This window comes from Octopus bimaculoides, chromosome 20 (assembly GCF_046866305.1).
Source record: "Octopus bimaculoides isolate indiv1 chromosome 20, ASM4686630v1, whole genome shotgun sequence".
NCBI classification, from domain to species: domain Eukaryota; kingdom Metazoa; phylum Mollusca; class Cephalopoda; order Octopoda; family Octopodidae; genus Octopus; species Octopus bimaculoides.
Genome location: NC_142947.1, coordinates 45,767,864 through 45,781,357, shown reverse-complemented (window position 1 = coordinate 45,781,357; position 13,494 = coordinate 45,767,864). Strand labels below are relative to the sequence as shown.

The following is a 13,494-nucleotide window of genomic DNA, read 5'->3' as shown; positions in this document are numbered from 1 at the left end:
TTTTGTCAGCTTTCCATACTGTCCAACCCATTCAGTTATGGAAAACAAGCATAAAATGATACTGTTTGTGGTTTCTCTCATGCACACACACACACACACACACATATATTGTTTGTGGTTGTCTCTATCCAGTTAATGCAGAAATTCCATTAAGATCCGGATAATATTCAGATAATATCCAGATGTCATTTAGGGACTTGTTTATAATTTCTGTTTGTTTTTTTTTCTTTTAAATTAAATTAAATTAATTTCGTACACAAATTTCATTTGCCTTTTTTTTTTGTTTGTTTTGCTCTTGTTTTAATTGTCTTCCCATGTTCAGCCTTGTAAGAGAGTATTATGTTCGTTAACCTTTGTGCCGCTTGTATATCTGCTTGCTTAGCCTGTGGAACTGACGTAGTACAGTATCAGCCATACCTGTTGATACCAGGTTTAGTCACACAGTGTAACACCTTGAGTTTAAGGTAAGTCATCATTCAGTAAAATCTTACAACAGACGTTGTGTATTTTGCTAACCCCTGAGCAACGCATGTCAGCCACTAACAATATTAGCCACTAACTATTGTTGTTTTCCTCACCACATTTAATAATAATAATAATAATAATACTAATAATGCTCACGACAGGTGCAGGTGAGGCTGTGTGGTAATGAGTTTGATTCCCACTTGCTTCAGTCCTGCTGCATGGCTCACTGGGCAAGTAAGTGTTTTCTGCTGTAGCCTAAAGCTGACCAAAAACACCTTGCGAGTGGATTTGATAGACTGAAACGGAAAGAAGCCTGTTGTGTGTACGTGTCCATGTTTCTGTTCCACCACAGCTTGACAACCAGTGTTGGTTTGTTTACATCACCAATAAGCTTTCGCTTACATTATCCCTGACTTCCACTGTGTGTGTATCTGTGTTGTGCATAAAATTTATTTAATTAATGACAAGCTTTCTAAAACACAAATAGGCAAATTAGACTGTCCACATTGGTCCTAGCTTAACTTACAACAACTTCATTTATTAGGTGAATGTTCATTTTGCCAAAAGTGACTGATAGAATAGGTACTAAATACCTTCAAGGAGTGCCCCAGTATGGCCTTAGCCTAATGACTGAAACAAAAGATAAATGAACATTGCATATGTCAATACTTATTGTTTTTTTTTATGCATATAGTCATCATCATCATCTTCATTGCCCACCTTTCCCCCATGTTTGCATGGTTTAGAAAGATTTTGTTGAAACACTTTTCTGTGATTGGATGCCTTTCCTGTCACCAACTTTAACTAGTTTCTGCACAAGGTCATGTCTCTCTCTCATGCCCGGACATGTTTTCACAGAATATTAGACACTGCTTGTACAATGATGATGATGATGATGACACTTGTCTAAAACTGTGATGAAATATTTTTTTCTACTCTAGGCACAAGGCCCAAAATTTTGGGGGAGGGGGCCAGTCGATTAGATCGACCCCAGTATGAAAGTCAAAGTCGACCTTGGCAGAATTTGAACTCAGAATGTAAAGTCAGACGAAACACCACTAAGCATTTCACCCGCTGTGCTAACGTTTCTGCCAACTTCCCTCGCCTATGATGCAATATTGAGCAAAGGTGTTACACTAACACTCACCTGTATGTATTATTAGTTAATCTGTTGTTGATGCTGACCAAGGACATCACATAAGAGAAGGGGACAGAACACAGTGTGTCCAACTGGCTGATCAGTCCAATGCATGCTTGGAAGGCTCAGTCACTGGTTGGGCCCTAGTGGTCAGTTGGAACTGAAGGCAAGGACTTAACTCTGGACTTGCACAGTTTGTATTTTCTTTGTGCCCCCTTCAGACCCTTCTGTTTGTAGGAGGTGGTGCAGCTTTGCCAGGAAGGGCAGCCTTGTGTCAGTGTTGATCTGATTAGCCAAAAAGCTAAACCACTTCTACGTGAACTGCTTGAGAGAGCTGTTGAGCATCACCAAGCAAGACAAGGTACCAAACACAAAGGTCCTTGCTTGAGCTGATCTACCAAGCATTTACACACATCAGTTGTCAAGTGATGTTGGGGGGGACAAACACATATGACAGGCTTCTTTCAGTTTCTGTCTGCCAAATCCACTCACAAGGCTTTGGTCGGCCCAAGGCTATTTTTGTCTACTTCCACTTTATTTATACTTGAAAAGTTCTTTTTTTTAATTGCGAAGTCATAGATCAGATCCTCACTATGGGATCACAAACATTTCAAATTCTATTTCCAATCATATAAACCACTTTGGTTATTATTTTAGCAATTTTAAAGTGTGGAAAGTGTTTATAAGCATTTAAGAAGCACGACCGTGACCCGTTCCATGCTGTACGGAATTTTGTCAGTGAACAGGTCAAATGTTGAAGTGAATCTAACGGTTTTTGTGTTTTTTTTTAATGGCTTATAAACACCTTCCATGCTGCAATCTCAGAATAAGGTCACTTGCTATGCAAGTACATCTCCATAATTTTAAAGTGATTTCTTTTGTACCATAAACCATTTACTACTTCTGTGGTGCCCCCATCTCCCTTGATGCCCCTTATTTTCAGTTTATCCTTGGAAAAATATTACCTTGTGAGGGTTGGTGATAGGAAGGGCAGCCAGCTGTAGAAAATCAAATTCAAGCCACCCCATGTAAGCATGGCAAAGAGCAATGATGACCATTGCGGATATGAATCCGAAAGTTTGAAAATAAGTTGATTGCTGGAATTCTGATATGGATGTCGCTTTCAAATCCCGAAGATTCCAAGAAATAATTTCAACTGGCCATATCAGCAGGAATATTCTACATGTTTTATGTTCAAATCAGCCAGATCTGGCCTATCACCTCATTGGAACTTTGAAGCTACAAGATAATTCGTGATTAATTCAAAATAAGGTAAATATCACATTTGATAAATCTGAATACAAAAGGGTTAAAGGGCAAGATACCAAATTATTGAAAAAAAAAAAAAAGGAATCCTTTTTATTTGTTTTAAATTTTTTATTCATTGAATATATATTTTTTGATAATTTTTATTATGATGATGATGATCATGATGGCAATGATTATAACAACCATATTTTAATAAGTTTGGCACTCACAACAGAATGTCGAGATTCCGAAGAGACACATCTACTCTTCAGTAGATTGGTTTATTGTTTGATATGAATAGGATGGGGGTAGAGGTGGACTAAACAACCAGGGTAGCTTGGAGGAAAGGAACAAGTGTCACGGGGTGGACTAAAACTGGGTGGCTCAGAGAAGTGGAGACAAGAAGACACATTAATATGTAATGAGATTAAATAATGGCTACTGTGCTGCTGGCTGACACTAGTTTCATCTAGAACTAAGAGAATGGAAATAACTAAACACTTAGAATAAGAAAAGCTATTTGAGGAAGGGGCTGACTAAACCATGTCATTGTAAGAACTGATGTAAAACCGGGAATATGGATTTGATTTTTTTTCTTGTCAAGGGAGTAGGCAGTATCCATGACCTTTTGCAGGGTTCCTGGAACTGGTGGGAGAGAGAGAGAGAGAGGTATCCTCTAAACTAGGCCCAAGGGTTTGCTAGAGTGAACCCTGCTGAGAAAAAAAAAAAAAAGCAACCAAGGTGCCAAGTGGGTGCAGGGTGTTCCCACATAGATTAGTATTCAGAACAGAGCCTGAACAAAAAAAACCACAAGGCACCTGGTCCTACATTCTCATCGGTCCACCGCCTTAGATTGGTACCTATCCTCTTTTTACAGTCTCTCCCTCAGGTAGAAATGCAAAGGCAACTTTGGTGGGATTTGAACTTGCAGTGCAGAAATCTGAAACAAATACTGCATAGCATTCAATGCAATGCTCCAACAATTCTGCCAGTTCACCACCACCACCACCACCTTAGGATGTCTTTAATCATTCCTTATCTTCAATAAACATGGCAAATTCTAAGACAAGACTAAAAACATTGTTGCTAACAGACAAACTAAAGAACAACTAAGTTTTTGCTACTAATAACATGAACAGGATCATAGCCATCATTATATATGGGGGCCATCTTTTCCAGTTAATAATATTGGTTCTGTTGTTTCACAAATCATTTACATTGTGCCATCTTTGGCAAAATATTAGTCAAAATTGGTTGTAGATTTTGTAGTATTGCAGTCCCCTAGATTATTGCCGCCATTGGGTGTAGAAAGAGATAAAAAAAAAGGTTAAAAACGAATCACTAAACTGTTTTTCAACCAGTCTACATTCAATAGCTAGGACTCAACAATATCTCCCCTAGCTAATCCCACAACCATTTAAGGCCCTATACCGTCCAAAGTACACAAGGGTCTGACTTCAAAATATATATATTTATTTATTTATTTACAGGATTTTTTACAATTACAAAGAGAGGAATTTTTTTAATTCCTGTTTTTTTTTTTGTAGCTAAATAAGTTGAAATTCTAGGGAAAAATATTAAAAATTGATCGATTTTTTTTAAACATTTTATTTTTATTTCATTTTTAAAATATGGATACGAGTTGAGCATGGATGTTTGATGTGGATAAAGCAGGTGTAGTGAACCAACTGCAGAGCGTTCCAAACGATGCAGCCAAAAGAAAACTTGGGCGTCTTGTTAGTGTTAATGGTCAACGGTTGTAGTATATATATCCATACCACTGATTTCGAATTGGTGACAAACGGTGCGGAACCAAATACTAATGGAAACATGATGATGATTCATACTTGAGCAGATTGCAAATTCATCTGGGTCCTAAAATAACCGTTTTTCATAGCTGTAAAGATAGAAATGGCAATAATAGTAAAGCAAGCTCCAGCTTAGCAAAGACAATAATATTGTTTGATCATAATAAATCAAGGAATTTGAAATAAAACTAATTTGTATTTGATGGCAAATAAGATGCACAGATATATATATATGTATCTATCTATATAGGCAAAGTTGATCTCAGCAGGATCTGAACTTCGAACACCAATAGATACAATTACCACAAGGCATTTTCCCAAACCCTACTAATCCCCTAGCTTCACAATTCATCATTTTAACATCTACTGAAGAAATTGTTTCCAAGAATATCACCCAAAGTCTTAGACTAAGTTGGGCATTTGTGCTTTAATGCACTAAAATTATTTTTTTCTTGAATTATGTGTAGCTGAAATGTGGTCGTGCATCTTTTATTGCCATTAAATACATTAACGTATAATTTTGTAATTAGTCACTGTTCAATTGGTGGAATTGAATATGAAGGAATGGATGTCTGGTAAACCCCCAAGAAACTGGCATTTTTTGTATGTTGACAATAACAGGCAAAGAAAGAGTTACCAAAGGAAATAGCACACTAGGCCTGCTCATTGGGGATGGCCGGAGAAGAAACCAACAGGTCAGTGCATTGCCATTACTTTAAGGCTGACCTGTCCACTAACAGTTTTTAATTCAGGTGCGAGGTGATGGGGCTAGTTGATACTATTGACCAAAACATTACTGATTCTGTGAATGCCATAAAAACAGTTCCAGTCATTCAGCAGTGTATCATGCATAAAGACCAGGAAACCCAGCTTATTTGGAAACAAAAGTTGGTAATAAGAAAAGAATCCAGTCCTTGACCCCAGCCTCAAAATCTTGTTCAAGCCATATTAGTATGGAAAGTGTCAATAGATGTAAAAATGGTGCTGATATTTACTCAAATCCTACCAGAGGATTGATTACATTTCAACCCTTTAGCATTCACATTAAATTGCATTATTATTATTCCTATTTATTGATATTAGTTTGAATTAATGCAGAATTTTGTATCTTCAAGATTTTGATTATGTATTTTTAGAATGAGACCCAATCTAGCTGGTCTGAACATAAAACCTATCAAATATTTTGGTTAATTTAAATGCTAAAAGGTTAAACCCCAGGAAGTGGAACGGTTAAGTATCTGTATTTGTATATTTAAAATGGATGGTAACAGGCTCATACATACTGTATAGTTGTGACACATCTATCTGGTGTAGCCTTTACAAGGTAACATGACAGCTGAGCAAGTATGGAGCATAGAAACTAAGCCAAAGAATAACTACCAGGCTCAACCACTTTTGTCCAATGTGGTAACAATTTTTTGATCTCTTTTTGGTAATTACAGTAACTCCTGGACAAACTGAGTGAGTTCTTTGAAGCCACGAGAAGGGACAAACAAATCTACTGTATATTCTTTTCTACTCTAGGCACAAGGCCTCAAATTTGGTTGAATTGGGGTGCTCAGATGGTGCTGTTAGCACTCCACTGACATGGGTGCAGGGACAAGCTTACTATAAGCATTATGTATTTGTAAAAGAGACAGAGCTGTGAATACTATATTCTTATGTTGACAGGGACCATGGCCCTTAATGTGAGTGCTCTCCCACAAGCAGACAAGGACCATCCCCATTGCTCTGAGCACTGCATATGTCAACAGGGGTAGTTGTACTAGAAGCATTGTATTTATAAAGGAGACCAGGTCTTCTCTGCTGTGAAGACAGGAACATCCCAGCTGCTAGTCATCTCGTTAAAATATCAGTCATCCTGCATATAGATGGACAATACCAAAATCTGAACTGGTTGTGTTTAATGCTAAATAAACCTGTAGTCTTTTAGCTTATCTCTCTATATTTCCAGTCACTCACACAAAATAGAATGAAGCCTAAAACACACACACACACACAGCAATGAATTTACTATCAGGAAATGCAATCCAAGTAAATTAAAATGCTGACAAATGATCACTATTCCAGTGCTGTGTTATTTATATGACATCTTAGGCATTAAAAACAATATAAAAATGTAGAACTTAAAAAAAAATCTTAAAGACCCCAAACCTTTCTTTCTAATCTCAGAATTCCGGGAGAAATCAAAAGATTAAGCTAGATACGAGACACGGTGATATCCAAAGAGCAAGTTTTCAGCAATGCAACAATACATGTAATGGTTTTTAATTCAGGCACACAAGGCTAAGTTTTGGGAGAAGGAATCCATCAATGCTGTCAACCCCAATACTCAATTGATACTCTGGGATTTGAACCCGGAATGTAAAAGGTTTTCTAATGATTCTGGCTTTAAAAATATAAAGATTCAAATTTAAGTTCAAGGCGAGTCATTCTGAGAGAAGTACGTTAGTCAATAACCACTAAGGTCAGTACTTCACAGGTACTCAATTTTATTGATCCTGAAAAGATGAAAGGCAAAAGTTAACCCAAGAACATATAGTTGCAAGCTGCTCTTTCCACTGCTCCTATGACCCTCAACAGTTTCAGGACAGCAGTTCTGAAGGAGGGAGGGCAGGGAGTCAATTTAATGAACCCCAGTATTTCACTGGTACTTTATTTTATTCCTCACTTTCCCCGAAAGAACGAAAGGCAAAATTAACCTTGGCTGGGTTCGAACACAATCATAATAAAACACTAAGGTATCAAGCCCAACTGTTTTGAATGGGACAGGCTTTAGTTGTGGGGGTGGGCTGTGCATAAGAGAAAAATAGTGAACATATATTTACACCTGAAGGCAGTGCTGCAGCTTGGGCTTAGCTGTGAGGAGCTACCATCATCTACAGCCTAAGCAGATATTTACACAAATCTCACAGGACAGATAAAAACAGACTCCACTCAGCAGCAACAATTACATCAATACAGACACATATACACACACACACATACGTGATTAAGTCAAGTGTGTGTGTATGTATATATATATATATATAAAACTAAGAAAGCCAAGACAATGCTGACGACAGTAGTAGTAGAAGGTGTGTAGTGGTGGTAGGAGAGTAGTGGCGGTAGACAGGCCTACCAAACAGTTTGTTGTTCACGTCATCATCGACTCCACATGTAACTTAGGGACATGTTGGTCAACACCATGCACACAACTGCAAAGGAAATGGAGGAGCAAGCATCAATGACGGACACAAGAAAACACCAAACACAAACAATGGATAATACTTCGAGTTCAGGGTTAGTTTTACACTGGGTTTTGTTATTCGGTTGTTAGATAAATTTGCATCTCCATCCCACTTATTTTAATCCTTTCCAATGTTTTGTGCCTCAACACGAAACTATTTTTATCATTTATCTTTTTAATGTTTTACTCTTGTAGATATATTCCTCCTCTACAACTTTTCTTTGTCTTTGAAATTTCAATAAGATGTTTTCAAACATAACAATGGAATACCAAGTAGAAAAAGACAAAAGAAATTTATGTATAGGCACAGGAGTGGCTATGTGGTAGGTAGCTTGCTTACCAACCACATGGTTCCGGGTTCAGTCCCACTGTGTGGCACCTTGGGCAAGTGTCTTCTACTATAGCCTCAGGCCGACCAAAGCATTGTGAGTGGATTTGGTAGACGTAAACTGAAAGAAGCCTGTCGTATATATATATATGTGTGTGTGTGTGTGTGTGTTTGTCCCCCAACATCACTTGACAATCGATGCTGGTGTGTTACGTCTCCGTAACTTAGCAGCTCATCAAAAGAGACCGATAGAATAAGTCCTGGAGTCGCGGTGCTCCAGCATGGCCACAGTCAAATGCCTGAAGCAAGTAAAAAAGAGTAACAACCCAATATTTATATTATTTTTTCTAAAGAAATCCCTCATTTGAGATTTCAAGCTTTTGAATCTATAAACTTATAAATTCCATTATTTTCTCAAAATACTAGTGGAACTTCAATTGTCAAAAGCCCAACATGGAAGCAGGACAGCAATTGAGAACAATCTCATCTGAATGCTGCAAATCTTGCAATTTAGATAAGCAAACAAGTTATAAATATATCAATCTTCAGCATTGTTTTAACGTCCACTTTCCTTTGCTTGCATGGGCCAGACGAATTGTTAAAACAGATTTTATATGATTGGATGTCCTTCCCATTGCCAAGTCTCACCTGCTTCCAAGCAAGGTAATATTTCCACTGAACTCTTTAGCATTTAAACAGGTCAAATCCAGTGCAAATTTTCTGCATGTTTTCAGTTCAAACCAGCTACTCTCGCACCTACCCCATAATACGATGCTAACATAAACAATAACATCTTTGAAATCTCAAAATTACAAGATAATGCAGGATTAATTCAAACCAATGTGAATAAAAAAAAGGCATACTAAATTAGAAAATTACTAATTTTAAATCTCACAACGCGAGATATTCAGCAACAGTACTTTGTAGTAAAGATTGTTTGCCAACATAACATGGAAGTCCCGGTTCAGGATGAATGTTGCTGTAATATAGCCCCAGGAGACATCGTCACCAGCTGGCTATATGACACGATCTGTGTCCTTACATCTTCGACTTGAGTGGGGGTGCTAGATTCCCTTGTTCAAAAATATAAGGACACAGATCATGTTGTATAGCCAGCTGGAGACGATGTCTCCTGGGGCTAAATTACAGTAACATTCATCCTAAACCAGGACTGCCATATTATGTTGGCAAACAATCCTTACTACAAAAAGGCAGACAATCTGAATGCTAAAGGGTCAAGCTAACAAGTTTTCATAGATGACTGGAAACGAGTAATATCGCCTGCTCATTTACAACCATCATGTGATGTCATGGTAAAGCTCACACATACATGACAGGCTTCTTTCAGTTTCCATCTACCAAGTTCACTCACAAGGCTTTGGAAAGCCTCAGGTTATACCAAAAGATTCGACCAAGGGGCTATGCAGCAGGACTGAAACCAAAACCACATGATTGGGAAGCAAGCTTATTGACCATAGAGCTATACTTGTGCCTATCATATAATGGCATCCTGGGTCTTTGCTAACTCAATGCCTTTGAATGATTTTCAAAAACAATAACTGAAAGAAGCCCATTGTGTCTGTATGTACGTACGCATGCATGTGTATGGTTGTGCTTCCTTGTTTAGACATGTGGCACTGACGTACAAGCAGTGTGTCTTCTGTGAAAATGTGTCCAATCAAGACAAGTGGCAAGGTGCACATACATAATGAGGGCTTCCATGTAGTTTCTACCTAGCAGTGATTCTGTTTAAGTTTTTGACAAAGTGTCCAATCCCCCCATCTGCAATAAATAGCTGGTGGCACGCAATAAGCACCATGCATGTGTGGGTCGTTGCCAGTGTCATCTGGCTGGCTCCCCATACCGGTGGTACATAAAAAGCACCATCCTAACATGGCCAATGCCAGTGTCACTCTTGGAGTGGTTGGCATTAGAAAGGGCATCCATTTGTAGAAACACTGCCAGATCAGATTGGAACCTGGTGTGGCCTCCTGGCTTGCCAGTCCCCAGTCAAACCATCCAACCCATGCCAGCACGGAAAACGGACGTCAAACGATGATGAGATCCATTTTTCTCCGTATCTCATGTTCTCTACTATTAAGAAAGACTGTAGGTACAGGTATAGCCTTGTGACTAAAAAGTTTGCCTCTCAAACCACTGGTTTCATATCCAGTGACACTTTTTGGCAAGTGTCTTCTAATATAGCCCTAAGCCAATCGAGGCCTTGTGAATAGATTCTAGATAGAAACTGGAAGAAGTGCGTGTGCATATCTCCTTACAACAGGACACCAAGTATCACCGTCATACAAGCAGGGTCTCTTGTTTCCAGTCTTCTGTGGAAACTGGTCCAGTCAGCCATGGGAAGATGTTACCTTGCCTGTTCCGCCTCACTGATGCAAGCATGGAAAAATGGATGTTAAAAGATGAAACATTTTATGTTAGCAAGGATTTTGTTAGTATGTCCAAAGACAAGTCAACAATATCAAGGACTACTCCACTTACTACTTCACAATAAAAAAACAACTCATTTTGTTAGTAGAAACGAAAGGGAGAAAGAAGAGATTACTTACGAATGCAAGCCATGTACACCTCCCTCGACTTGAGCAGCAGACGTCCGACGTTCAAATTTAAGCTCACCGGAATACATCATGGATCTGAAAAATTCAATTGCATCACTTGAAAATGAGTAAAATTACTAATGAAGCCATCTATTTCAATAAGCAAAAATTTGATTAGGATACAAAAGACCAAAAGCCATCAACAGTACCAATATATTAAATTTGAAAAATTTAGTTTAGCAAAGATTCAAATCTCCGCCCTGGTATCACATTTAATCCATTAGCATTTAGATTACTCTGTCAAATTTAATACTTGAATTAATCATGCATTATCTTGAAGTTGTGAGATTTAGATGATGCAATTGTATATTTTTAGAATGGTATTGGAGGGTAGGTGTGAGAGGCCAGATTTTGACAGTTTAAATGCTAAACTAAAGGGTTAAACAAAGGTTGTCAAGTAAATAGTTGCAGTATATCAGTACAATTCTGGATTTTGTAGAATGGTTAGGCAGGAATTATTGAATAAAAGAATAACAGAGACTTACCTCAATGCAGAAAGACTTTTAGCACCAATATCTTGACAACCATGCTGCACACCAGATATTAAATATGGTACAAACTTATGAATGGAGCCTTTATCAACAATTGAACCTGAAACACCTTGGGCCACCTTCAGTTTATCACTTTCACTGTAAGAACAAACGCAGGACGGTCAGATAGGTTTTTATTTGTGCACACTTCTACACACGTAGAAACACACATCCTTCTGCACTTTTATACACTCTTCTTCCCATTTATATAACACACACACTTCACAAGCCTCAGAAACAATTTTGTTTGCATGTGGAAATATTTAATATTGACTGACCTAAAATATCTGCTCTGGCTACTTTTGTGTTTCTCCATAGCATCGAGTGATCCCATGCCTCTGTATTTCTTTAAACGAACTCCATCGGCAAAAAAGTATTCTCCAGGGGCCTCACTGGTACCAGCAAGTAATGACCCCATCATTACTAAAGGTTGAAAAAAAAAAAGAGAAAACAAATGAATCGCCAATATGACAAGATAAACAGAATTAAAATCCAGGTTGTGTCCTCTTTAAAACATATCCGCTTATTTCAGTATTCTAAATCCGAATGTAGATATTCTATTTGTTTGTGGTATAACAGTTGAAAATATTGGGAAATATTTTCTGCAGAATAATATCAAAATAGGAGATTTAGAAAAATGTTTTTGGTATTATTAATTCAAAATTTTCCAATCTTCTGATCTGATATATATATATTAAACACACTCACATATATGTAATGCATATATGATGCATTATATACACATATGATGCTCATTTTAACATTCACTTTCCTGTGGTTACATGGATCAAATTAAATCCATTTATGGCAGATGTTTCCTATCAAGTCCTTCAAACACTAACTGCACAATAGCCAGGCGTTATTGCATAAGATTACAAGTGAACAGTACTACTTGCACAACAGTAACACTTCTTTGCAAAGTAGAGCACAAAATCAACACAAGGAGAGATGAATACACACACACAAGGAGGTTTCTCTTCCGTTTCTGTCAGCCAAATGCATTGACAAGGCTTTGGAAGAAGACACTTAGCAAAGGTGTTGCATATTGGCACTTGGTTGCAAAAATTCCTCAACCACAGTTATTAAGAAGTTTACTTTCCAATCAGATGGTTTTGATTTCAGTTCCACAGTGTGGCACCTTAGCAAGGGTCTTCCACTATAACCTGGAGCTGACCAAAACCTTGTAAGTTGATTTGGTAGAGCGAAACTGAACTGTGTTGGACAGTTTGACTGAGGGCTGGCAAGCCAGAAGTCTGCACCAGTCTCCTATATATCATTTTTTAGCAATTCAAGTGACTCATGTAGAAGCTCTTTTGTAGACTTGTGGGTGGTGGGGATGAGAACAATGACACCAGGGTCATAGTGATGGAGGTTGATGGCAATGAAGCAAATGGGGACAAGATGATTATACAACACCCTCTTCATTCAAAGAAACTTAATATAAAAAAAAAGGAAAAGACCAAGGCTTACCAGTCGATGCTCCTAAAGATAAAGCCTTTATACAATGGCCAACAGTGGAAATCCCACCATCTGCAATCACAGGTATACCAAAGCGTCGAGCATATTCAGCAACTTTATATACAGCTGTCCCTTGAGGACGACCAACAGCCATCACTATGAGAAGAGATGCAGAAGAGGTTTATTTCCCATTTTGGTACCATATTTCTGAAGAAATATACTGTGGTTTGTGTTAATTAATGTTGAAAATAACAAATTCATAAAATAATTTTGTATTTCAATAAAAGTACTTAACTAAATTCTTTCTTATTTTAAAATTGAATAGAGACAAAAACAGAAGATTTCAAGAGAAATATGCTAATAAAAAATAGTTAAGAACACTGACAGTTCTACTTAATTTTGAAAATGGTGAATTTACTAAAATAATTATTATAAATCAGATGATTAGAATAGAAGGAAGGTTTTAAATTCAAATCACTTTAAAAATGGGAAGTTTAACCATTCGTATTCTGATTACTGTCAAATGTAATGCTTATTTTTTCAAGTAGTTTAAAATATTTTGAGGGACAGTTTTAAAATATTTGTTCAAATAGTTTATATTTTGAAAGACGGTTTTAAATTTAAATCACTTTAAAAATGGGAAGTTTAACCATTTGTATTTAGATTATTGTC

At 37.4% G+C, this 13,494-nt stretch overlaps 1 protein-coding gene across 16 annotated transcripts in view; it reads right to left on the bottom strand.

The window, feature by feature from the left end:
* Nucleotides 1–2,959: 2,959 nt before the first annotated feature.
* The window catches only part of LOC106870430 (inosine-5'-monophosphate dehydrogenase 1b), a 48,494-nt gene continuing 37,959 nt past the window's right edge, over nt 2,960–13,494 (bottom strand). For 5 of the 16 annotated variants that reach the window (XM_089338523.1, XM_014916520.3, XM_014916502.3 and 2 more), the window contains 6 exons: nt 12,835–12,978; nt 11,643–11,787; nt 11,320–11,463; nt 10,787–10,870; nt 7,781–7,856; nt 2,960–4,748 (listed from right to left, as the gene is read on the bottom strand). In XM_089338523.1, the coding sequence (XP_089194649.1) occupies nt 7,796–7,856; nt 10,787–10,870; nt 11,320–11,463; nt 11,643–11,787; nt 12,835–12,978 (578 nt within the window). In that variant the 3' untranslated portion in view covers nt 2,960–4,748; nt 7,781–7,795. Of the gene's footprint in view, nt 4,749–7,487; nt 7,857–10,367; nt 10,607–10,786; nt 10,871–11,319; nt 11,464–11,642; nt 11,788–12,834; nt 12,979–13,494 lie in introns of those variants that run through there. The other 11 variants (XM_089338527.1, XM_014916512.3, XM_089338524.1 and 8 more) reach the window with 4 other exon arrangements.